General features: G+C 42.4%; 2 protein-coding genes across 2 annotated transcripts; one reads left to right on the top strand and one right to left on the bottom strand.

Moving 5' to 3' along the window:
- Window positions 1-522: 522 nt before the first annotated feature.
- LOC120052459 (UBX domain-containing protein 6-like) lies at window positions 523-11,857 on the bottom strand. The gene is made up of 11 exons (XM_038999380.1): window positions 11,665-11,857; window positions 10,543-10,700; window positions 7,117-7,181; window positions 6,875-6,997; window positions 6,597-6,694; window positions 5,326-5,401; window positions 4,549-4,633; window positions 4,180-4,399; window positions 3,349-3,479; window positions 1,740-1,888; window positions 523-1,621 (listed from the first exon to the last, which is right to left on the bottom strand). Exons 1-11 carry the CDS (start codon window positions 11,745-11,747, stop codon window positions 1,496-1,498), a joined length of 1,314 nt encoding a protein of 437 aa, XP_038855308.1. The 5' UTR covers window positions 11,748-11,857; the 3' UTR covers window positions 523-1,495.
- Window positions 11,858-13,827: 1,970 nt separating this feature from the next.
- LOC120052458 (hepatoma-derived growth factor-related protein 2-like) lies at window positions 13,828-23,738 on the top strand. The gene is made up of 16 exons (XM_038999379.1): window positions 13,828-14,064; window positions 14,750-14,826; window positions 15,486-15,624; window positions 19,707-19,898; window positions 20,013-20,132; window positions 20,210-20,257; window positions 20,394-20,580; window positions 20,667-20,751; window positions 20,866-21,145; window positions 21,235-21,371; window positions 21,475-21,542; window positions 21,710-21,780; window positions 21,950-22,051; window positions 22,182-22,338; window positions 22,546-22,666; window positions 22,830-23,738. Exons 1-16 carry the CDS (start codon window positions 13,993-13,995, stop codon window positions 22,927-22,929), a joined length of 1,956 nt encoding a protein of 651 aa, XP_038855307.1. The 5' UTR covers window positions 13,828-13,992; the 3' UTR covers window positions 22,930-23,738.
- The last annotated feature ends 1,287 nt before the right edge of the window (window positions 23,739-25,025 follow it).

Here is a 25,025-nt window from a genome sequence, read left to right as displayed (position 1 = left end):
ATTTTCTGGATTTGTGTTTTAGATTCGGTCTCACAGTTGAAGTGTACCTATGATAAAAATTACAGACCTCTACATGCTTTGTAAGTAGGAAAACCCTTCTCCCCACTGTATATGCATTTGTTTAAAAAATAAAATACTTAACCTGGTTGAATTAAATAATGTTTAAATGTACTGCACTTTTATATGCCTTCCTCCTCCTTCCCCCCGCCTTATCTGGAGACCTGTATCAACATCCCACCACTCATCCTTGGATGGTTTGTTAATGGGTTTCAATATGGCAGGTGCTGTTTTTCAGGCTGCTAAACAGTGCTTTTTGAGGTAATGGCTGGCCATTATTAAAAACATTGCCACTGAAAAATGAAAGGCAAATGGCAAAGACATTCAGAATGCTTTCCTGTCCCAGTTTTCAGGTATGATTAAAGGTCTCACTTCGTCTTTAAATAAAGCAATGTTAACATGCTATTATGTACATATACTGACGAAAGTTAAAAAGCAACAAAACACATGATTCAGCTTTGATACTTAGAGCATTACCTTCATTTAAGTGATTCCTAAACAAGGTTTGGAAAACATTTACATCTTGGTACATAGATCAACAGAGACAAGCTTTGCTAATTGCTGCTGTGATGAGATGACTAGTGTTGCTGTTCATGTCTGAACTGAAACATTGGAGAAGTTTTGGCTGCCTGCGTGCAGTGCACAGGTTACACAGATGCTGTAAGGAGAGGTAGATTGTTATCCCAGCCAGCACTGGATCAAGACTTGGGGACAAACCTCAGCTCATTGTTGGTCTCAAGTGTTGATTACATACAGTACAAAACCAAAAACAAACCTCCACTATCAAACAGATTTCCATGTTGCTGACAATTTAGAGGAATCGAATGAAATTAGCCAAGTAGTAACTGCTTTGACAAAACCCTTTTGCCCTCCTATTCAATGACAAAGGGAGCTTCTAACATCAGCTCTGTCCAGTAACCTTCACTTTTAAAGGTATAATTTGACATGTTTGCTGCTGCAACCTTAAAAAGTGCTGCTAATCTCAAATACAATATTACAGGCTCCAGCTTAAATAAAATGGCTTAACCAATAACTATTATACATTGTAGTCCACAGCTGGTCTGGCTCACAAAAAACAGCTACTGAATCCTAACCACTAGACGGGCAGTGTGGTCCACCACTCACACGTAAAGCTATAACTATATCTGAATATTTGTTGTAAAACCAGGATTTATGTTGGAGAAGAGCAGAATGGGGTGTCATACCATGCTAAGGTGACTGATTACCTAACCGTAGGTGTAAGGGAGCCATTTCACAGTCCTCATCCTACATTCAGGGTACAATACAAAAAACACTGCATGGCGTTTGTCTCTTCCCCCCCATCTCTCGTTCTTTAATGGATTAGTAGTTATTTCTACAGCCTTAAATGTGGTTTGGGGATGAAGGTGTCATCTCCAACCTGGGAGGGGTAGGAGACCCAGGGACAAACAGCTTCTGCTCAGCTAAGGGTCTGAATATTCTCCAGTAGCTCTGGCTTGAGGAGTGCAGGGCTCTTTCCACCGCCAGCCGCAATATCCGCTTGCACTGCGGCATCCCAGGAAAACGTCAGCAGAACCGCAGGGACCTCCAAGAGAGACAGACATAAATCAGAACCGTCCCTTTGTACAACAAAAGTAAATGGATGGAATTGTTTATTTTGCCTGACATGTACATTTCTGACAATACTGTGTGTCTCTGCTTACCAGGCTACATTCATTCAGGGCCACCTCTTGGTCCTCCTGGAGTTTGTGTCCTCCAGGCGCCACCAGCTCAAATGGCTGCCAGCCATCTACCAAGGAGTTCCGCACAAACTGGAAGAGCACAGACACCTTGTCCCAGGCCAGGAAAGTGCCTGAAGGGCATAATGTGTGATAAGAGAGTCATTAGCAAGCCAATACAAGTTGAGTAAAGGTAACAAGAGGATACAACTATAAGAAGATATAAGGTACAGTTGAAGTCAGAAGTTTACATTCAGTTTTTCACAATTTCTGACATTTAAATCTAGTAGAAATTGCCTGTCTTAGGTCAGTTAGGATCACCACTTTATTTTAAGAATGAAATGTCAGAATAATAGCAGAGAGAATGATTTATTTCAGCTTTTATTTCTCTCATCACATTCCTAGTGGGTCAGGAGTTTACATACACTCAATTAGTATTTGGTAGCATTGCCTTTAAATTGTTGAACTTGGGTCAAACGTTTCAGGTAGCCTTCCACAAGCTTCCCACAATATGTTGGGTGAATTTTGGCCCATTCCTCCTGACAGAGCTGGTGTAACTGAGTCAGGTTTGTAGGCCTCTTTGCTCGCACACGCTTTTTCAGTTCTGCCCACACATATTCTATGGGATTGAGGTCAGGGCTTTGTGATGGCCACTTTGTTGTCCTTAAGCCATTTTGACGACAACTTTGGAAGTATGCTTGGGGTCATTGTGCATTTGGAAGACCCATTTGCGACCAAGCTTTAACTTCCTGACTGATGTCTTGAGATGTTGCTTCAATATATCCACATAATTTTCCTTCGTCATGATGCCATCTATTTTGTGAAGTGCACCAGTCCCTTCTGCAGCAAAGCACCCCCACAACATGATGCTGCCACCCCCATGCTTCACGGTTGGGATGGTGTTTTTCGGCTTGCAAGCCTCCCCCCTTTTTATACTTGCGTACTATTGTTTGTACAGATGAACGTGGTACCTTCAGGCGTTTGGAAATTGCTCTCAAGGATGAACCAGACTTGTGGAGGTTTACAATTTATGTGATGTCTTTTGATTTTCCTATGATGTCAAGCAAAGAGGCACTGAATTTTAAGGTAGGCCTTGAAATACATCCACAGGTACACCTACAATTGACTCAAATTATGTCAATTAGCCTATCAGAAGCTTCTAAAACCATGACATCATTTTCTGGAATTTTCCAAGCTGTTGAAAGGCACAGTCAACTTAGTGTATGTAAACTTCTGACCCACTGGAATTGTGATACAGTGAATTATAAGTGAAATAATCTGTAAACAATTGTTGGAAAAATTACTTGTGTTATGCACAAAGTAGATGTCCTAACCGACTTGCCAAAACTACAGTTTGTTTACAAGAAATTTGTGGAGTGGTTGAAAAACCAGTTTTAATGACTCCAACCTAAGTGTATGTAAACCTCCGACTTCAACTGTATATTGAGACAGACTTCAACACTGCAATCAAATTCAGAGGCTACTGCCAAATATACATACAAATGACTATCCATGTCAACGAGCTTATTTGCTCATATCTTGTTTATACATCTGCTTATCACATTAAAGTAGGTGTTTGTTGGCAGATACAGACCCTGCAGTATGTTTCCATCAGGCAGTCGTACTCTCAGCAGGGTGTAATTGTACTTCCTCCTCTCCCTCTGCTCCTCTCTCTCCCGCATGGCCTTGGTACGCAGCATAGCGTTCTTGTCCACCACCTCGTTCCTGAATACCACACAACCACCAAGAATGCACCTTAACACAAAAGACATAACTGGAAAACCCCCCCAACAAGAATACACGTCATGTGCACTAACCAAGTGAACCCTACTAACACTAATACAGTAATCATTTTATACAATAAATTAATCTCTTAAAGATGCACGATGCAGAAATCACTCCGCCATTTCCTGGTTGCTAATATTCTAATCCTTTCTGTTTATGTGACTAAACAAGTATAGTGTAGAGCTGTGGTCATCAACTGGTTGATCGTGACCGAGTGGTCAATCACCAAACATTTCTGTAGAAAAGCCAACGATAAAGGCTTGCGTTCCTTTTTTTCTTCATGTTGCGCGGTTGGTACACTTGATTCGCAAGCCTTGTGCACCGGGTAGGCAAAGTGTTCTCATTTTCAACCATTCCATTCGTCTGAAAAGACAAACTTGGCGACCTGGCGGACCGGGAGATCTGTGGCTAAATCGAGTGAGCATACGGCGCTGGCCAATCGAATAGCTCAAATCACCGTGCCTACCTACAGCTTCCATAACCCCTGCCACAGCAAAGAAATAGCGCACATATAACAGGTCTACCGTTTCTTAGACTTGCTTTCAATGGGAATGACAGATCTATAACACACATTTCTATGTGAATTTGGCCAGGTTGCTCAAAAAGTTACATATTGCAGCTTTAAAGTATGAGTCCATACTTTTGCTGCTGCTCCCTCTTGAGCTCTTCTGCAGTGAGGTTGTAGAACTCTGGGGGAAGTTCGAAGCGCATGGCGTTGAGGGAGGGTCTGAAGGCCTGGGGCTGGTGGTCCAGCTGGGCTCTGACTGGCTCTCCCCTCTGTAGCCGGTCCCTACTCTCCTTCATCACCTCCAGGGATTCTGGGTCATGCTCCATCAGCACCAGGAACTCCTCACTCTCCTCTGGGAAAGGAAGACAATCAGCTAATCAATTCCCCAAATGCAATCCAACCACTTACCCCTGGTACCCCCTATAGTACAGTACGCCTCTGCAGAAGCATACTAGGCCACACAGACAATAGGAAGCATAGACTGCATTTGAATGGGTTTACCTTGTCCTTCCACATCCAGCATGATGCTCTGAAAGCCCATAGCTTCCAAGAACTCCCGACTACCCTCCACAGTCTTTACCTTTTCCTACGGAGAGAGAGAGATCAGACAGGGAGAAAGAGACCAGTGAATGGACCACATCGACAGAAAACATTGAGTCTCACATTACCCTCCACATGTCTCAAATACAGTGGTGGGAAAAAGTGTCCAAGTCTCATACTTGAGTAAAAGTATAGATACTGTACCTTAATAGAAAATGACTAAAGTAAAAGTGAAAGTCACCCAGTAAAATACTACTTGACTACAAGTCTAAAAGTATTTGGTTTTAAATACACTTAAGTATCAAAAGTAAATGTAATTGATAAAATATACTTAAGTATCAAAAATAACAGTATAAATAATTTAAAATTCCTTATATTAAGTAAAGCAGACGGCACCATTTTTATTTTTAATTTACGAATAGCCACGGGCACAATCCTACACTTGGACTTTATTTACAAAAGATGCATGTGTTTAGTGAGTCCACCAGACCAGAGGCCGTAGGGATGACCACGTGTTCTCTTGATAAGTCTGTGAATGACAATTTTCCTGTCCTGCTAAGCATTCAAAATGTAACAAGTACTTTTGGTTGACAGGGAAAATGTATGGAGAAAAAGTACAATCTTTTCTTTAGGAATGTAGTGATGTAAAAGTTGTAAAAAAATATAAATAGTGAAGTACAGATAAAAAAAACTACGTAAGTAGTACTCAAGTATTTTTTCACCACTGCTCAAATATACCTGGAACACCTTGTTGCTAAGTTTGATCTTCCTGTACTTCTCCTCTGTTGGGTTCTTACAGATGTTTTCAATGTACCTGACAAGATGGGGGGAAAATGATGGGGTGTCAAGACACTCATTGCGTGAATTCTTGTCAATGTGACAATGTACACTCAGTGGCCAGTTTATTCGGTACACCACTCCGTTCACACAAATGGTTCGCTCCTACAGACAGTAAGTCACGTGGCCTACTATATAAAGAAACTTTGAGCGTGATATGAACGTCATTGCCATGCGCGCCAGATCCTGTATCTCAAAAATGGATGGCCTCCTGGGCTTTTCACATACAGTGTCTAGGGTTTACAGAGAATGGTGCGGGGGGAAAAATAAACATCCAGTCAGCAGCAATCCTGTGGGCGAAAACAGCTTGTTGATGAAAGGTCAAAGGAGCATGGAAATAATTGTGCAAGCTAACAGGCGGGCCACAAACAGGCAAATAATGGCGTAGTACAACAGTGGTGTGCAGAACAACATCTAGGACACACAACTTGTCAGTCCTTGTCATGGATGGGCTATTGCAGCAGACAACCACACTGAGTTCAACTCCTATCAGCTAAAAACAAGAAGAAGTGGCACCAGTGGGTACGTGATCACCAACACTGGACAATTGAGGAGTGTATAAACGTTGCCTGGTCCGACGGATCCCGGTTCCTGTTGCATCATGCTGATTGCAGAGTCAGGATTTGTCATAAGTAGCATAAGTCCGTGGCCCCATCCTGCCTGATATCAACGGTATAGGCTGGTGGTGGTGTAATGGTGTGGAGAATGTTTTCCTGGCACACACATTAAGTCCCTTGATACCAATTGAGCCACGTGTCCATGCCCCAAATAATTCAGGTTGTTCTGGAGGCAAAGGGGGATATAACCCGGTACTAGATGGGTGTACCTAAAAAACTGGCCACCGAGTGAATATCACACATTCTAAACTGGGTGGTTCGAGACCTGAATGCTGATTGGCTGACAGTCGTGGTATATCAGACCGTATACCACAAGTATGACAAAACATTTGTTTTTACTGCTCTAATTAAGTTGGTAACCAGTTTATAATAGCAATAAGGCACCTCTGGAGTTTGTGATATATGGCCAATATACCACGGCTAAGGGCTGTGTCCAGGCACTCCGCATTGCGCATAAGAACAGCCCTTAACCGTGGTATATTGGTCATATACCACACACCCTCGTGCCTTATTGCTTAATTATAGGACGGTTCCATCCCCCTCCATGTTTCTCACTTGCTTATGATGTCCACTGCAGCCTTGACTTTCTCCCTGTCCTTGTTGAAGGTATGAACCATCATAATGGAAGCCTCCACTGCATCCTCTTCAAACCGCTGTTGGACAAGACGAGGTTAATCATGTGTAGTCAGGACCATACTAATCAAAAAGGATGGTTTGTGGCAAATTAGTGCTAAGACTTTTTACATCAATACTTCATTTCAAAATCAGATCATGAAAATTATGCAATCATGATATCATACGACTTTAAAAATGAGAATCACTTCCGGACCTACCATGAAAATGGCCGCTTTAATGTGCACATCTCTCTCGCTCTTAGTTAAGGTGGCTCCAGTAAGCGGGCAGGTGAAATACACACCTGTTACTGAGAGAAATGCCAGATCCTTAACATTGGAGCCCTGTAAAAGATTACATATACTAGCGATAAATGACAGACAACTCAATGGCAGTCGTCACACAAATAATTTCTTTGTGAGCAACAGTAAAGGAAAGTTAATTGATTTAATGTATTCCTTGCCTCAACAGCTGTTGTCTTTTCCTTCCCAGCTACTGCTGCAGCTTCTGCCTCAAGCTCTCTTTTCACTGTGAAAAATTATTAAAGACCATTACCCACAACCCAATTCTTTATTTCTGATGATTTATTTCTGACTACTGCTGTGAAACACCTGCACAGTCTTGACAACATCATCAGTCATTAAGCAGCAGTTCTTGGATGCATACACTACCAGTCAAAAGTTTTAGAACACCTACTCATTCAGTTTTTCTTTATTTGTACTATTTTCTACATTGTAGAATAATAGTGAAGTCACCAAAACTATGAAATAACACATATGGATTCATGTAGTAACCAAAAAAATAATAAAAAAGTGTTAAACAAATCAAAATCTATTTTATATTTGAGATTCTTCAAACTAGCCACCCTTTGCCTTGACCGCTTTGCAGATGCTTGGCATTCTCTTGACCAGCTTCATGAGGTAGTCACCTGGAATGAATTTCAATTAACAGGTGTGCCTTGTTACAAGTTAATTTGTTGAATTTCTTTCCTTAATGCGTTTGAGCCAATCAGTTGTGTTGTGACAAGTAGGGGTGGTACAGAAGATAGCCCTATTTGGTAAAAGACCTGGTCCATATTATGGCAAGAACAGCTCAAATAAGCAAAGAGAAACGACAGTCCATCATTACTTTAAGACATGAAGGTCAGTCAATACGGAACATTTCAAGAACTTTGAAAGTTTCTTTAAGTGTAGTCGCAAAAACCATCAAGCGCTATGATGAAACTGTCTCTCATGAGGACCGCCACAGGAATGGAAGACCCAGAGGTAGCTCTGCTGCAGAGGATAAGTTCATTAGAGTTACCAGCCTCAGAAATTGCAGCCCAAATAAATGCTTCAACAGAGTTCAAGTAACAGACACATCTCAACATCAACTGTTCAGAGGAGACTGCGTGAATCAGGACTTCATGGTCGAATTGCTGCAAAGAAACCACTACTAAAGAACACCCTGCCTTTCTAAGGTCTTCGAAAGCCAAGTTAACAAACAGATCACCGACCATTTCGAATCTCACCGTACCTTCTCCGCTACGCAATCTGGCTTCCGAGCTGGTCATGGGTGCACCTCAGCCACGCTCAAGGTCCTAAACAATATCATAACCGCCATCGATAAAAGACAATACTGTGCAGCTGTATTCATCGACCTGGCCAAGGCTTTCGACTCTGTCAATCACTGCATTCTTATAGGCAGACTCAACAGCCTTGGTTTCTCAAATTACTGCCTCGCCTGGTTCACCAACTACTTCTCCGATAGAGTTCAGTGTGTCAAATCGGAGGGCATGTTGTCCGGACCTCTGGCAGTCTCTATGGGGGTGCCAGAGGGTTAAATTCTCGGGCTGACTCTTTTCTCTGTATACATCAATGATGTCGCTCTTGCTGCTGGTGATTCTCTGATCCACCTCTACGCAGATGACACCATTCCGTATACTTCTGGCCCTGCTTTGGACACTGTGTTAACTAACCTCCAGACAAGCTTCAACGCCATACAACTCTCCTTCCGTGGCCTCCAACTGCTCTTAAATGCAAGTAAAACTAAATGCATGCTCTTCAGCCGATCGCTGCCCACACCTGCCCGCCCTTCCAGCATCACTATTCTGGACGGTTCTGACTTAGAATATGTGGACAAATACAAATACCTAGGTGTCTGGTTAGACTGTAAACTCTCCTTCCAGACTCACATTAAGCATCTCCAATCCAAAATTAAATCTAGAATCGGCTTCCAATTTCGTTACAAAGCATCCTTCACTCATGCTGCCAAACATACCCCTGTAAAACTGACCATCCTACCAATCCTTGACTTTGGCGATGTCATTTACAAAATAGCCTCCAACACTCTACTCAGCAATTTGAATGCAGAATATCACAGTGCCATCCGTTTTGTCAACAAAGCCCCATATACTACTCACCACTGCGACCTGTATGCTCTCGTTGGCTGGCCCTCGCTTCATATTCGTTGCCAAACCCACTGGCTCCAGGTCATCTATAAGTCTTTGCTAGGTAAAGCCCCACCTTATTTCAGCTCACTGGTCACCATAGCAGCACCCACTCGCAGCACGCTCTCCAGCAGGTATATTTCACTGGTCACCCCCAAAGCCAACTCCTTTCCTTCCAGTTCTCTGCTGCCAATGACTGGAACGAACTGCAAAAATCACTGAAGCTGGAGACTCATATATCCATCACTCACTTTAAGCATCAGCTGTCAGAGCAGCTTGCAGATCATTGCACCTGTACATAGCCCATCTGTAAATAGCCACCCAACTACCTCATCCCCATATTATTATTTTTTTCCTTTGCACCCCAGTATCTCTACTTGCACATTCATCTTCTGCACATCTATCACTCCAGTGTTTAATTGCTAAATTGTAATTATTTCACCACTATGGCCTATTTATTGCCTTACCTCCCTAATCTTACTTAATTTGCACACACTGTATATAGACTTTTTCTATTGTGTTATTGACTGTACGTTTGTTTATTCCATGTGTAACTCTGTGTTGTTTGTGTCGCACTGCTTTGCTTTATCTTGGCCAGGTCGCAGCTGTAAATGAGAACTTGTTCTCAACTGGCCTACCTGGTTAACGGTGGAATAAAAATAATAAGAAGAAGAAGAGACTTGCTTGGGCCAAGAAACATGAACAATGGATTTTAGAACGGTGGAAATTGGTCCTTTGGTCTGGAGTCCAAATTTGAGATTTTTGGTTCCAACTGCCATGTCTTTGTGAGACACTGTGTTGGTGAACGGATGATCTCCGCTTGTGTATTTCCCACCGTAAAGCATGGAGGAGGTGGTGTTATGGTGTGGGGGTGCTTTGCTGTTGACACTGTCTGTGATTTCGAATTCAAGGCACACAACCAGCATGGCTACCACAGCATTCTGGAGTGATATGCCATCCCATCTGGTTTGGGCTTAGTGGGACTATCATTTGTTTTTCAACAGGACAATGACCCCTCCCGGCTGTGTAAGGGCTATTTCACGAAGGAGAGTGATGGAGTGCTGAATCAGATGACCTGACCGCCACAATCCCCCAACCAAATTGAGATGGTTTGGGATGAGTTGGACCGCAGAGTGACAGAAAAGTAGCCAACAAGTGCTCAGCATATGTGGAAACTTCTTCAAGAATGTTGGAAAAGCATTCCAGGTGAAGCTGGTTGAGAGAATGCCAAGTGTGTGCAAAACTGGCATCAAGGCAAAGGGTGACTGCTTTGAAGAATCTCAAATATATTTTGATTTGTTTATCCCTTTTTTGGTTACTACATTATTCCATATGTGTTATTCATAGTTTTGATATCTTCACTATTATTCTACACTGTGGAAAATAGTAAAAATAAAGAAAAACCCTTGAATGAGTAGGTGTTCTAAAACTTTTGACCAGTAGTGTAGGTATCTAGCTCACCCTGGAGCCGGATGACATCCTGTGAGGTTTGTACCCGTGGGCGTGGCTGCCCCTCGATCCTGGCCAAGGCTGCAGCCCCTGCCTTCTGAGCTCCTTCAGTAGGCGCAGCATAACAGTGCTTGGCAGGGCCACTGCTCTGCACCACTTGGGGCTTGGAGCTGCAGGGGACACATTCAACATTTGACTGCAAGATGTGACTTATAAAGTTATATAGCCATCTACACTCACAAGGGGTTGCACCCTAGTCTTTGATCATGACTCTCAGTTCCATTACATTAGACAAAAGAGTCATTGGACGAAGATGTCTTCTATATGGGCCCCTTTGCTCAGTCTGACAATTAACACCCGTCGCTTGCGGTACGGTTTTGTAAACATAAGACTTTATTTTAAATATAAGCAAGAAATAATTTAATTAAGAAAGTTAAAATAAGGGTTTCCCAACTCGCTGCACGTTTTGGTTTTTGCCCTAACACTACACAGCTGATTCAAGTAATCAACTAATCATGAAGCTTTGATAATTTGAATCAACTGTGTAGTGTTAGGGCAAAAACCAAAACGTGCACTGAGTTTGGGAATCGCTGGGTTAAATTGATAAACATTTGATAGGGTTGGTGTTCCCACACGGCCATATCTCCATGTTACATCGCTTGTTAACGGAAAACCGAAGGAAGACCAGAGGCGACCACCTGTGCTAATTAGCGTCCCCTGACACCTGTGTAAGCTTAACTCGGGAAGTGTAGTTTCGTTGGAGGCACCCGTATGGATCTGTGTAAAACTCCTACAGTAGAGTATATATATATTTTTTGAAAGATTATTTCTCGGTGACGAAAGATTAGGGTCATATGTTTCGAAAGCCTTATCGCAAGAGATTATTGACCATTCTAAACGTTTAAACTGTCGGGAAAACTAGGGAGAAGGCAGAATGCCGACTGGAGTTTGAGAACTAGGTTCACCCTGTCCTGAACATTAGAAAAGTAAACAACGGAGCCCATCCAAGTCACGGTTGAGGCCAAGGCCCGGTGAAGGCAACTCTACGAATTAGACATACCATATAACTGTCAATTATATTAACTAAACTGACAACAGCATAGCAGCTATCGTTAGCTCGCAAAGTTTGTTTACCTAGCGTCTTCTGTGAGTTTCTTTCCTGGCCCAGCTGACTTGAATTTTAAATCTTTCTTCATATCCTCGAAAAATTTCTTCATTGTTTACTGTTTATCACAGTAAAATAGCCTGGGAATACGGCACAGGTGAATAGGTGCGCTGAGGTGAGAAAGCTTAGTAAATTGTTGCCATCAAAATGCAAGGGAGGAAGTGGACCGGAAACGGGTGTAATTTATTAATGCTAAATTGTGTACATCAGCCTCTGGTGGTCTGGAGGATGTACAATCATGATGCTGTGTTCCAATGAAATACATTAATCCTAAAATGAATAATTGACAAAAATAAGTATCATAAAATAAATTAACTAGTATTAAGAGTTGGCTTAACACAAAGTAAAGCGTATTTTGTAAACCTTTTAGATGCTTATTTTAAACCTACATGAAATGGAGGTAGACATTTTTAAATGGTCTCCAATACCAGTGTAACATTCAATTAAACGTGTGTTAGAACTGGAAAAATAAACCGACAATTTGGAGGCCAAACACTTATCGTGAGCATTTCTGATATTGTTCATTACGATATCCCAAGTGGCGACGTGGTCTAACGCACTGTATCTCTGGTTCGATCCCGAGCTGTATCACAACCGGCGTGATCGGGAGTCCCATAGGGCGGCGCACAATTGGCCAAGCGTCGTCCAGGTTTGGCCAGGGTAGGCCGTCCTTGTAAATAAGAATTTGTTCTCAATTGATTTGCTTATATAAATAAAAAATAACTAGCCTATACTAGAGAAATGTAAGTACATTTGTTTAACCTTTATTTGACTAGGCAAGTCAGTTAGCTGGTCAACATAGCAGCACAAACCCGTAGCACGCGCTCCAGTAGGTATATTTCACTGGTCCCCCCCAAAGCCAATTCCTCCGTGGGCTGCCTTTCCTTACAGTTCTCTGCTGCCAATGACTGGAACGAACTGCAAAAATCACTGAAGCTAGAGACTCATATCTCCCTCATTAGCTTTAAGCACCAGCTGTCAGAGCAGCTAAATAGCCCATCCAACTACCTCATCCCCATACTGTTATTTATTTTGCTCCTTTGCACCCCAGTATCTCTACTTGCACATTCATCTTCTGCACATCTGTCACTCCAGTGTTTAATTGCTATATTGTAATTATTTTGCCACTATGGCCTATTTTTTGCCTTCCCTCCCTTATCCTTCCTCATTTGCACACACTGTATAAAGACTTTTTCTATTGTATTATTGACTGTATGTTTGTTTATTCCATGTGTAACTCTGTATTGTTGTTTGTGTCGCACTGCTTTGCTTTATCTTGGCCAGGTCGCAGTTGTAAATGAGAACTTGTTCTCAACTAGCCTACCTGGTTAAATAAATGTGAAATAAAAAAATTAAGTTAAGAACAAATTCTTATTTTACAATGACGACCTACCCTGGCCAGACCCTATCCTACCCTAACCCGGACGACACTGGGACAATTGTGTGCCGCCCTATGGGACTCCTGATCATGCCGCTTGTGATACAGCCCGGGATTGAACCAGGTGACACCTCTAGCACTGAGATGCCATGCCTGCGCCAATCCGGAGCCAATTAAATGGGTTTGCTAATATGGGTTATTGTTAATGGTAAAATGTATGGCTACAACAATCAAACTAGAAATAAAAAATCCGTGGTGCTTATTGTTAAATTTATCGTAATATAGATTTTGGCAATATTGGGCTCTGGAGTGACGCGTCAGTCTAAGGCACTGCATCTCAGTGCTAGAGGTGTCACTACAGACCCTGGTTCGATTCCAGGCTGTATCACAACTGGCCGTGATTGAGAGTCCCATAAATAAATACAAAATATCATCCAGCTCTGTGCGCTTAGGGGTGGCATATATTCGCTGTATGACTGCAGACGATTGTTATTTTTATATTTTTGTCAATCTGTTGGTAAAGACACGCTAAAGAAAGGTTTGGTTTCTGTTCTAAACCTTTTGTATTGATCTTAGTATGAATTTCCTAATTAGTAGCCAGTCAATTTAGGAAAACGATATCGAATTTATAGTGTACATATAGTAGAATATGATTGGTTTGAAGAATGGATTGACAAGAAATTAAACCAATTACAGTGGCTAGTAGGAGGGATTTCCGCTCTGATGATCATGGTTAGCGGAAGCTATTCTTGTGAAGTTAACCGCCTCATCTCGCGTTATTGAGAAGCTAGCTTGCTATCTAGCTAACTTTATCGTTTTGCAGGTTTTGTGTCGGCCTGAAAACGGCCAAGAAGCGACGCACAAAGACCTCCAGTGTTAGCTAAAGAAGAAAGAAAAGGCTGCACAGAGGGGCAGAACAATGCCGCACAATTTTCAACCCGGAGACCTGGTCTTCGCCAAAATGAAGGGGTACCCCCACTGGCCAGCCAGGGTAAACTAGCAGCAGCCAGAGAGAAGCGGGTGGGCGGAGGGGACGCTGGAGTTTTGCTGTGCATCCTTGGCAATGACTGACATAGCTAATATTATAGCCAGCTAGCCTTGCCTCGTGCTTGGAAATATATAACTGCTTTGTTGTCCTACCAATCTGTTTGCAAAATGTTTGTTGCTGGATCTTTTTTATGCAAAGTATAACCAGGCTACTTGGGGAATGGCGTTCATGTTTGTGTTGTCTACATGTATTTTGTCCAACCAGGCAGTGCTAAGTAGCTAGCTGTACTGTGCTTTTTGGTGTCCGTTGATTGAAGATGAAATGTTTGATTTGCAGACTCGCTGCCCTGTAAAATAAAATCCTAGCTTTAACTAATCAGATGATTTTTGGTACAGTAAACACAAATATTTATTTTTCTGGAAATGACTTTGATGTGTTCACCTCTTCCCAGGATTTTTGACTGTGATTTGAAAATTCTACAGATTGTACCAGTCAAGGTGTCTGTCTGGAGTGAAGGGTTCAGACAAGGCCACAATATTGTCTACTTATTTCCAACCTTCCTTTCCTCATTTTCACAACTTGACTTGAGGATCAGACTACAAAGAGCAGTGAATATATATTCTCTCCTGTACCTAGTTTGGATGTCTCTCACACTTTTGTTTTTGTTGTGTGGTTCTCCTTCTTCTAGATTGAGGATGTCGCAGATGGGGCAGTGAAACCCCCTCCCAATAAAATCCCTATCTTCTTCTTTGGGACCCATGAAACGTAAGTGCTGTGTCTGTTTGATTTAGAATAGCAGGATGGGAATCTCTGGATGGACTTGAAACTGTGGTATATTACATTCACCATTGTCCTTTATTAGATCCGTTTTTTATATATATATATATATTGAGATTGATGCAAAAATACATTTTGATTTGTATTTATTTTCCAGCTGGTTCTGTTTATCTTGTTGTCCACAGCTACCTAATGTGTTGTATGTTTACTTGAAGTATCGCCACTCATATTTCTGTGGAGATGTGTCCTCCATGTTTGTTGATGCACTATATTTTCTTTAACTTATTTTAAACTTTTGAAACCCATTCATGAGTTTTTCATAACTGGTTTATGTTGTAAGGGATCTAGGTCCATTTGTGTGTGTGTGAAAAGTTTAGTGTTTTGGTCGTACAGCAGTAGTTTTGCAAGATGGCAGATGGACTATTCTTAAACCACCACTAGGTGGCAAAATAACTGTCAGTACTGTAGTTTGTTGCCAGTTCATGGCTTTCACATCATGCAGAAACTCTGTGTCATCTACCTGGTAAGCATGGAGTTTGTCTCTGCCAGGTATTGGCTTTTTAATTTAGTGACTCAGAATTAAAGTCTCGTAAATACTGTCGCAATATAAAGTAATGTGTTATCAAATCATGCTCTCTCTTCCTCAGAGCATTCCTTGCGCCAAAGGACCTTTTTGCCTATGAGAAGCACAGTGAGCGCTTTGGGAAACCTAATAAAAGAAAGGGCTTCAACGAGGGCTTGTGGGAAATCCAGAACAACCCTCACGCCTCCTATAGTGCTCCTGCAGTAAGTACATCTTATCAGAAGTCCAACTCAATACCGTTTCTCAATACCGTTTTGGGGCGGCAGGGTAGGCTCGTGGTTAGAGCGTTGGACTAGTAACCGAAAGGTTGCAAGTTCAAATCCCCGAGCTGACAAGGTACAAATCTGTCGTTCTGCCCCTGAACAGGCAGTTAACCCACTGTTCCTAGGCCGTCATTGAAAAATAAGAATTTGTTCTTAACTGACTTGCCTAGTTAAATATATATATTTTTTTAAAAAGGTACATTTGTAAGTCGCTCTGGATAAGAGCGTCTGCTAAATGACTTAAATGTAAATGTTTCTCTAATACTGACCAGCTACAACTGAGTGCTGTTACCCCTGTTTTCTCTTTTGCTGTGCACTTTGGATCCATTTAGATCAGACTCATTCCCCTAAAAAGTGCCTCAGGCCTCAGTTTAGGATGTGATAGATTACAGTACTATGCAGCTCCCTGTTGGTGTTATTATCTGCTCGGTCAGCACTTGGTATCACATGTTCTTCAACAATCACTTATAAGCGGTAACGGAGCATTAGGTCTCAGACCAACAGGGTTCGAGGCAGCTTCGTCCTCCAAGCAATACGACTGATGAACAACTAATCACACATGGACTATCTGAACTGACTCTATACACACATACAATGACCAGGGTAGCAGACTCGTCGCTTTTCGGCGATATTCGGCATTTTGTTCTCAAAATAGGCCATCCACGTGAATCGTGTGGATCTAAAGGTTGTTTCTCATAGATACACATTTTAGAAGAATACAGGCATAGAAGTTGATCGGATTTAACAGAAAGTCTACTAAAGTGTGACTTTGACCTTGTTTCGTATCAAATTTATTTATAAAGCCCTTCTTACATCAGCTGATGTCACAAAGTGCTGTACAGAAACCCAGCCTAAAACCCCAAACAGCAAGCAATGCAGGTGTAGAAGCACGATGGCTAGGTAAAACTCCCTAGAAAGGCCAGAACCTAGGAAGAAACCTAGAGAGGAAGTAGGCTATGAGGGGTGGCCAGTCCTCTTCTGGCTGTGCCAGGTGGAGATTATAACAGAACATGGCCAAGATGTTCAAATGTTCATAGATGACCAGCAGGGTCGAATAATAATAATCACAGTAGTTGTCGAGGGTGCAACAGGTCAGCACCTCAGGAGTAAATGTCAGTTGGCTTTTCATAGCCGATCATTCAGAGTATCTCTAATGCTCCTGCTGTCTCTAGAGAGTTGAAAACAGCAGGTCTGGGACAGGTAGCACGTCCGGTGAGCAGGTCAGGGTTCCATAGCCGCAGGCAAAACAGTTGAAACTGGAGCAGCAGCACGGCCAGGTGGACTGGGGGCAGCAAGGAGTCATCAGGCCATGTAGTCCTGAGGCATGGTCCTAGGGCTCAGGTCCTCAGAGAGAGAGAGAGAAAGAAAAAAAGAAAGAAAGAGAATTAGAGAGCCCTAGGAGAGAGCCCCCGACACAAACTACTGCAGCATAAATACTGGAGGCTTTCTTGCCTATTTACATCCTTTCGTTCACAGGCTAGGTTATTTTTCAATGTCAGTTTGCATTTGATGCAACTGCGAGATGTCTGAGATTCTCCACTGTTACCACGAGAACCTCCAGCCCTTAAAGGGGCAGCTGAACATTTTTGTCTCACCTAAGTGACTTCTATTTGAGTGTACAGTTGCAAGAAAAGGTATGTGAACCCTTTGGAATTACCTGGATTTCTACAAAAAATGGGGAAAAAATGTGATCTGATCTTCAGTCACAACAATAGACAGTGTGCTTAAACTAATAATACAAATTATTGTATTTTTCTTGTCTATATTGAATAAGTCATTTAAACATTCAGTGTAGGTTGGGAAAAGTATGTGAAAGCTAATTGGAGTCAGGAGTCAGCTAACTTGGGAGTCCAATCAATGAGATGAGATTGCAGATGTTGGTTAGAGCTGCCCTGCAATATAAAAAACACTTTCAATATATGAGTTTGCTATTCACAAGAAGCATTGCCTGATGTGAACCATGCCTCGAACAAAAGAGATCTTAGAAGACCTAAGATTAAGAATTGTTGACTTGCACAGAGCTGGAAAGGGTTACAAAAGTATCTCTGAAAGCCTTGATGTTCATCAGTCCACGGTAAGACAAATTGTCTATAAATGGAGAAAGTTCAGCACTGTTGCTACTCTCCGTAGGAGTGGCCGTCCTGCAAAGATGACTGCAAGAACACAGCACCGAATGTTCAATGAGGTTATGAAGCATCCTAGAGTGTCAGCTAAAGACTTAAATAAATCTCTGGAACATGCTAACCTCTCTGTTGACAAGTCTACGATACGTAAAACACTAAACAAGAATGGTGTTCATGGGAGGACACCACAGAAGAAGCCACTGCTGTCCAAAAAAACATTGCTGAACGTCCACAGTGCTACTGTCAAAATATTCTGTGGACAGATAAAACTACTGTTGAGTTGTTTGGAGGGAACACGCAACACTATGTGTGGTGAGAAAAAGGCACGGCACACCAACTTCAAAACCTCATCCCATCTGTAAAGTATGGTGGCGGGAGCATCATGGTTTGGGCTGCTTTGCTGCCTCAGGGCCTGGACAGCTTGCTATCATTGACGGAAAAATGAATTCCCATGTTTATCAAGACATTTTGCAGGAGAATGTAAGGCTCTCTGTCTGCCAATTGATGCTCAACAGAAGTTGGGTGATGCAACAGGACAACGACCCAAAACACAGAAGTAAATCAACAACAGAATGGCTTCAACAATAGAAAATACACCTACTGGAGTGGCCCAGTCAGAACCATGACCTCAACCCGATTGAGATGCTGTGGCCTGACCTCGAGCAGTTCACACCAGACATCCCAAGAATATTGCTGAACTGAAACAGTGTTGTAAAGAGGAATGGTCCAGAATTCCTCCTGACCGTTGTGCAGGACTGATCCGTAACTACAGAAAACGTTTGGTTGAGGTTATTGCTGCCAACTGAGGGTCAACCAGTTATTAAATCCAAAGGTTCAGTTTTTCTACCCTGCACTGTGAATGTTTACACTGTTCAATAAAGTCATGAACATTTATAATTGTTTTTTATTAGTTTAAGCAGACTGTGTCTTGTTGTGACTGAGATGATCAGAACATTTTTATGACCAATTTATGTAGAAATCCAGGTAATTCCAACGGGTTCATACTTTTTCTTGCCACTGTACAGTATGCCTAATTGAGCTTAGAACATTCCAAAAACCTTTTTATTCAATAACTTTTAGTAATTTCTTATTAAAATACTCTTCTTCAAATGCTTTCATTGTGCTGAAGTACTCCTTGTAAACAATGTCATATTAGAGCCCTGTGTAATTGTGTTTATGTATATAAGTTATTGTATTTTAACACTGAAAGCACCTTGCAATGTATTAGATGTGAGACAGGATTTGTGTTTTACTTTTCTTTATGCACCTCTATAGAACAACTTGTCGGGTGCATTGAAGACTGACCTATTCCTGTCTGGGGAGACTAAGATTATCATTACATGTCATAATAAACCTTAAACCCAGACCAAAGAGCCTAACTCTACCCCAGGACACTATTTTCAAATGTGTATCATGTACTTGTTATTCTCTGAAAATAAGCCAACGTTCTTGCACTTCACATGGATCTTTTTGTGCGTTACCGTGCAAACACCATTTGTCACCCTTTTGGGCCCTCACCAGTTTGCATCCCTGACTGACACTTGCAAACTACACACAACCACACATACAGTCACCATACTCGCTGCTACTGTTCTTTTATATTATTTTCTGCTCAGTCCCTTTAACCTGTTTACACATATACCATTTTTTATAATTTACCTCATTTATATAGCTTTACCTCAACTGACACCAGTACTCCTGACATTGATATGAGTACTGGTACCAACCGTGTGTGTGTTTCAATCTTATTCATAATGGTTTATTTTTTTTATATGACTTACTATTTCTGCATTGATGAGGAGTGCTTGCAATTAAGCTTTTCACTGTCCTGTTTATACATGCTGTATCCTATGCATGTGATAAACATTGATTTGACTTATCTCCCCATTCACACCCTAGCCTGCCAGCTCGTCTGGCAGTGAAGCTAATGATGATGCAGCAGGAAGTGATGCAGAGGATGACAAGGAGGCAGTGGTGCCCAGTAAGGCAGATTCAGGAAGTGAGGTAGATTCTGACTCAGGAAGTGAGGATCGAGGAGGTGGTGGCGGCAGTGGTGGAGGAGTGGTCAAGAGGAAGGCCCCTGCTGCCAAGGTGATTGCGAAATTATAATTTTAGTGTTTTGGGATTTTAATGCCCTCTGAACAAAACTGTTGCTTAGATGTGCCGCTGTTATAATATAACATCTCTCTGTTCTCTTTCATTCAGCGCCCCCCTGTGAAGAAGGCCCGGGGTTCGTCCAGTGACAGGGATGGAGAGGAGAGTGGCTCACCCTCTGAGCCAGAACCTTCCCCTTCTGACTCGGACTCTGGAAAGAACAGTGACCAGGTCAGTTGACACATGCACACGTTGTACACTAGCATGACAATATTAATTGATGGGGTCTTGTTTGTTTGCCCCTGTAGGACTTCACCCCAGAGAAGAAGAAGGCTGGAGGTGGCAAAGGGAAGAAGGTGAGGAAATGGACGCCCTTCAGGTGTCAAACAGTCCTGGGAGCTGAGTAGATAAAGCACTGTTTTGTGTTTCAGTGACTGCTGGTTCTCTCATTGTGTTTTATCTCTCTCTGTTTCTCTCTGTGGGCTGGTGTAGAAGGCGGTGTCTGACTCAGACTCTGACTCTGGGTCTCAGTCGGACAAGAAGAAAGGGGGCAGTGACTCAGAAGATGAGAAGCCACGGCCTGCTCTGTCTGGATCCGAATCTCAGTCTGGCTCCAAATCCGACTCTGACTCAGAGCCACAGCCACCTCCACGGAAGGCCCCTCAAGCGCGCAAGAAAGGTGAGAGCTATAATGTCTGGTATTACACAGTGTATGATAACTGTATTTGTCACTGCATAACCCTCTTTGCCATTTGTCCCAATCAGAGAAGCCTCTGCCAAAGCCTCGTGGTGGACGGAAACCCAAAGCTGCCCAGGCCAGAGCACCGCCATCTTCCTCTGACAGCGACAGGTCAGCATGGCTCTAGTCTGTTCCACATTGGTTGTGTGCTATGTTAATACATTTATAAATGACTTGTATCAATAAATTAGTACATTATGAATGATATCCTATACTGTGTACTAGCGACAGTGAGCCTGACCGCGTCAGTGACTGGAAAAAGAGAGATGAGGAGCGTCGGAAAGAGCTGGAGGAACGCCGGAAGAAGGAGCAGGCAGAGGAGATCCTCAAGTATCGGGAGAGGGAGAAGGAAGAAGATGAGCAGAGAAAGAAGGACAAGGAGAAGGGAAAGAGCAGTGGTGAAAACAGCTCAGATGAGGGTGTAGATGATCACCCACTGAAGAAATCCAAGAAACCTCCACCGCCACCCATCCCCGCCCCCTCCGACTCCGACTCTGGACCTGAGGTAACTAGCATGGAAGACTGTGTAAAGAGTGGACATTTGTTTGTTTTTGTATCTAGAATAGATTTGTTGAACATTTTAACCATAATCAGGTGAAAAAATCTGCAAAGCGTTCAGACAGCCAGAAGAAAGGGAGAACAAAGAAAGAGAGAGATCATGGTAAAGGCAAAAAGGAGAAAGAAGAGAAGGAAAAGCGAGCCCAGCGGTCAGAAGAGAGGCCCAGAGGGAGGTAAATGCACATGGCTGAACCAGACAAAAGATTAGAGTACAGATCACATTAGATATCTTCATTAAATATAAATTCACACAGATCACTGATCTCTCTCCCTCAGGTCCAAGCCTGACAAGCCCAAACGCAAACCCGAGAGACCTCCCGAGAGGAAAGTAGAGAAGAAAAAAGGTCAAAGCTCAATGTTACTCCCAATTCACCATGTCCATTTGGAAAGCATGCATATGGGAAACTCATTTGCATAGTCTCATATTGTGACAAACGGTTGGTCCGATACAGTGCCAGAGCCAGATAATATCAACTTTATGTCCTCACTCCTTGTCTTTTTGTCTGCACAGAGCCAACCCCAGACGAAAAGCTGCAGAAGCTGCACACGGACATCAAGTTTGCGCTGAAAGTGGACAACCCAGTGAGTAAACATAAGGGGCTCCATTCATTGCCAACAAAAAAGTTATTATCACATAGTTGGGATTTTACAAGCAGCATGACAAGTGGCATGAGGTATATAATTTTTTTGTTTACCAATTAAGGGTTACTTGCACATTGTGGTATTCTATCATGTTATGTCTGCTCTGCAGGACATAGAGCGCTGTCTACTGGCCCTGGCAGAGCTCGAAGCTGTGCCGGTCACCAGCCACATCCTGCAGAAGAACTCTGATGTTATCGCCACACTTAAAAAGGTGCCTTTCCGTCTAAACCCCTGAATGAAAGTTAACTTTATAGAGCCGCTGTGTACATTTCATTATCTCTCTCGTTTTCTGGCCCTTGTGATCCACGCTGTTGTTCTGATTGATGTTTGTCTTACTGTAGATCCGTCGATACAAGGCAAGCAGTGCCGTTATGGAAAAGGCCAGCCAGGTCTACAACAAGTTAAAGGGTCAGTTTGTGGTCAAGTCTGAAATGCCAAGTAAACACAAAGCTGAGGGAAAAGAGCAGGAAGAGGATGGGAAGGAGACACAAAATTCTGGTAATTCTCTCAGCCCATACTTTTACGATCACAACTGATGGACTTCTTCTTTACTGTTCTCACATTCTCCTTCATTTTCATCCTCAGGATATTACTCTTTAATAATGATAATAATTCAGACTTTTATTTTGCCGTGTGTAGCTAACAATGAAATGAAAGGTCCATCATTTGTAGCCAGTATATTGATTTTGCATTACTTGTTATCAGATGTAATGCCTGTGAATGGGGAATCAGAAGTCCAGAAAAAGGAATGTACTGAGTTAGAGGATACCCCAAAGTCACCGGTCCAGGTAGAGAATGATGAGCGTGTGGCTTCAAGCCCCAACAGGTAAATAATATTCTCCTATGGTCACATCTTGGTGTACTTCCTTTATTTCTGCTAATATTTGTTCAATGTGTCCATAGTAATATTGCTCTGCTAATTGGTACCATGCCACCATCACAAAGATATGTAGCTCTAGTTCTGAAGTCTTGTCTCTTCTCCATGGTAGGCCCAGTCCTGATAGTCCTACTGAGCAGCAGACGCACACTGATGATGAAACGTACCACGCTCTCTCTGCAGAGACTGAAACGCCAGCAATAGAGAGCTGAAGAAAATGGAGCACAATTGTTTAACACAGCTAACAGCTCATTAGTCTCGTCCTGGATACATGGCGCTGTGCTGACCCCTTTGTTGTTCACAATTGTATTTTTCCTTTTATACGACACCTTGGCCTGTCCCCAATCTCCCCCCCCCCCCCCCAAAGCTACTTTGCTTTATTATTATCCCACATGAACTCTAACTTTGGTCTTTCATATTGTATGTATATTGAAAGATTCCATTTTTAGCACTTCTAACAGGAAATTTAGGGGGAAAAGAGGAGCCTTGTGATGAATGTTCTGCAGTAATTGCATGTCACGTGATTCAAGGCATCTGTTGGCTTTGAGAAAAATATTGGAGCTGATAGAGAACCTAGACAAGGCTAATGTGTGTTGGACAAGTATGGGTGTCTTGACCGTTGGTTATGAATATTTTTCTTATCTGGTCATTTCTTATTAATTCAGTCTCAACATGAAAATCTAAAGCCATTGAACATAATCACATCACATGTTTTCCAACTAAGGTCCACCTACTTTTTTATAACAAGTATGTTTTCTGATATTGCAACAACTTTTGACTTGTGGAACTATTCACCCTGTCATCGTGTCTTCTCCATCTGCTTTCAATAACTTGCCTATTGAATGGGATAATATACATTGTGTACAGAGTGAACAATATGATCTTAATCAGAAGTTGTCCATATCCCATGTAGCTGGAGCCCATTTGGCATTTGCTTGTCATACATACTTTGGAAGTGTTTTTAGTGCTATGTAAATTGGTAAAATCATTTGTATCGTTGAATAAAAATCTCAGCATGGTGGTCCTAGTCTGAACACTTCTGTTATCGAAGGCAGCATGTCATCACATGGTACTTCATGGAAGTCCCATATTCCCATAATAAAAAGCCAGTTGGGTTGGGGTGTGACTGGTGTAATAACTACACATTACAACCCTTGTAACCAGGCTTGGGATGAGGAATTGCAGTGAATAAGAGTGCATTCGGAAAGTATTCAGACCCCTTCCCTTTTTTCAAATTTTGTTACATTACACCCTTATTCTAAAATTGATTAAATATTTTCAATCTACACACAATACCCCATAATAGCAAAGCAGAAACTGATTTTTAGAAATAAAATAACCTTATTTACCTAGGTATTCTGACCCTTAGCTATGAAATTCAAATTGAGCTCAGGTGCATCCTGTTTTGATTGATCATCCTTGATGTTTCTACTACTTGATTGGAGTCCACCTTTGGTAAATTAAATTGATTGGACATGATTTGGGAAGGTAAACACCTGTCTATAGAAGATCCCACAGTTGACAGTGCATGTCAGAGCGAAAACCAAGCCATGAGGTCGAAGGAATTGTCCATAGAGTGTTGAGGCAGGATTGTTTCAAGGAACAGATCTGGGGAAGAGTACCAAAAAATGTCTGCAGCATTGAAGGTCCCCAAGAACACAGTGGCTTCCATTATTCTTAAATGGGAGAAGTTTGGAACCACCAAGACTCTTCCTAGAGCTGTCCGCCCGGCCAAACTGAGCAATCGGAGAAGGGCATTGGTCATGGAGTAAACCAAAAACCCGATGGTCACTCTGACAGAGTGCCGGAGTTCCTTTGTGGAGATGTGAGAACCGTCCAGAAGGACAACCATCTCAGCAGCACTCCACCAATCAAGCCTTTATGGAGTGGCCAGACGGAAGCCACTCTTAAGTAAAAGGCACATGCAAGCCCGCTTGGAGTTTTCCAAAAGGCACCTAAAGGACTCTCAGACCATGAGAAACAAGATTCTCTTGTCTGATGAAACCAAGATTGAACTCTTTGGCCTGAATGCCAAGTGTCACGTCTGGAGGAAACCTGGCACCATCCCTACGTTAAAGCATTGTGGTGGCAGCATCATGCTGTGGGGATGCTTTTCAGCGGCAGAGAATGGGAGACTAGTCAGGATTGAGGGAAATACGAATGGAGCAAAGTACAGAGAAATCTTGATAAACTGCTCAGGACCTCAGACTGGGCGAAGGTTCACGTTCCAACAGGGCAACAACCATAAGCACACAGCCAAAACAATGCAGGAGTGGCTTCGGGACAAGTCTCAATGTCCTTGAGTGGC

Source organism: Salvelinus namaycush, chromosome 8 (assembly GCF_016432855.1).
Source record: "Salvelinus namaycush isolate Seneca chromosome 8, SaNama_1.0, whole genome shotgun sequence".
In the NCBI taxonomy this organism is placed as follows: domain Eukaryota; kingdom Metazoa; phylum Chordata; class Actinopteri; order Salmoniformes; family Salmonidae; genus Salvelinus; species Salvelinus namaycush.
Note: the sequence above shows the minus strand (reverse complement) of the source record. Positions and strands in the feature narration are given on the sequence as shown.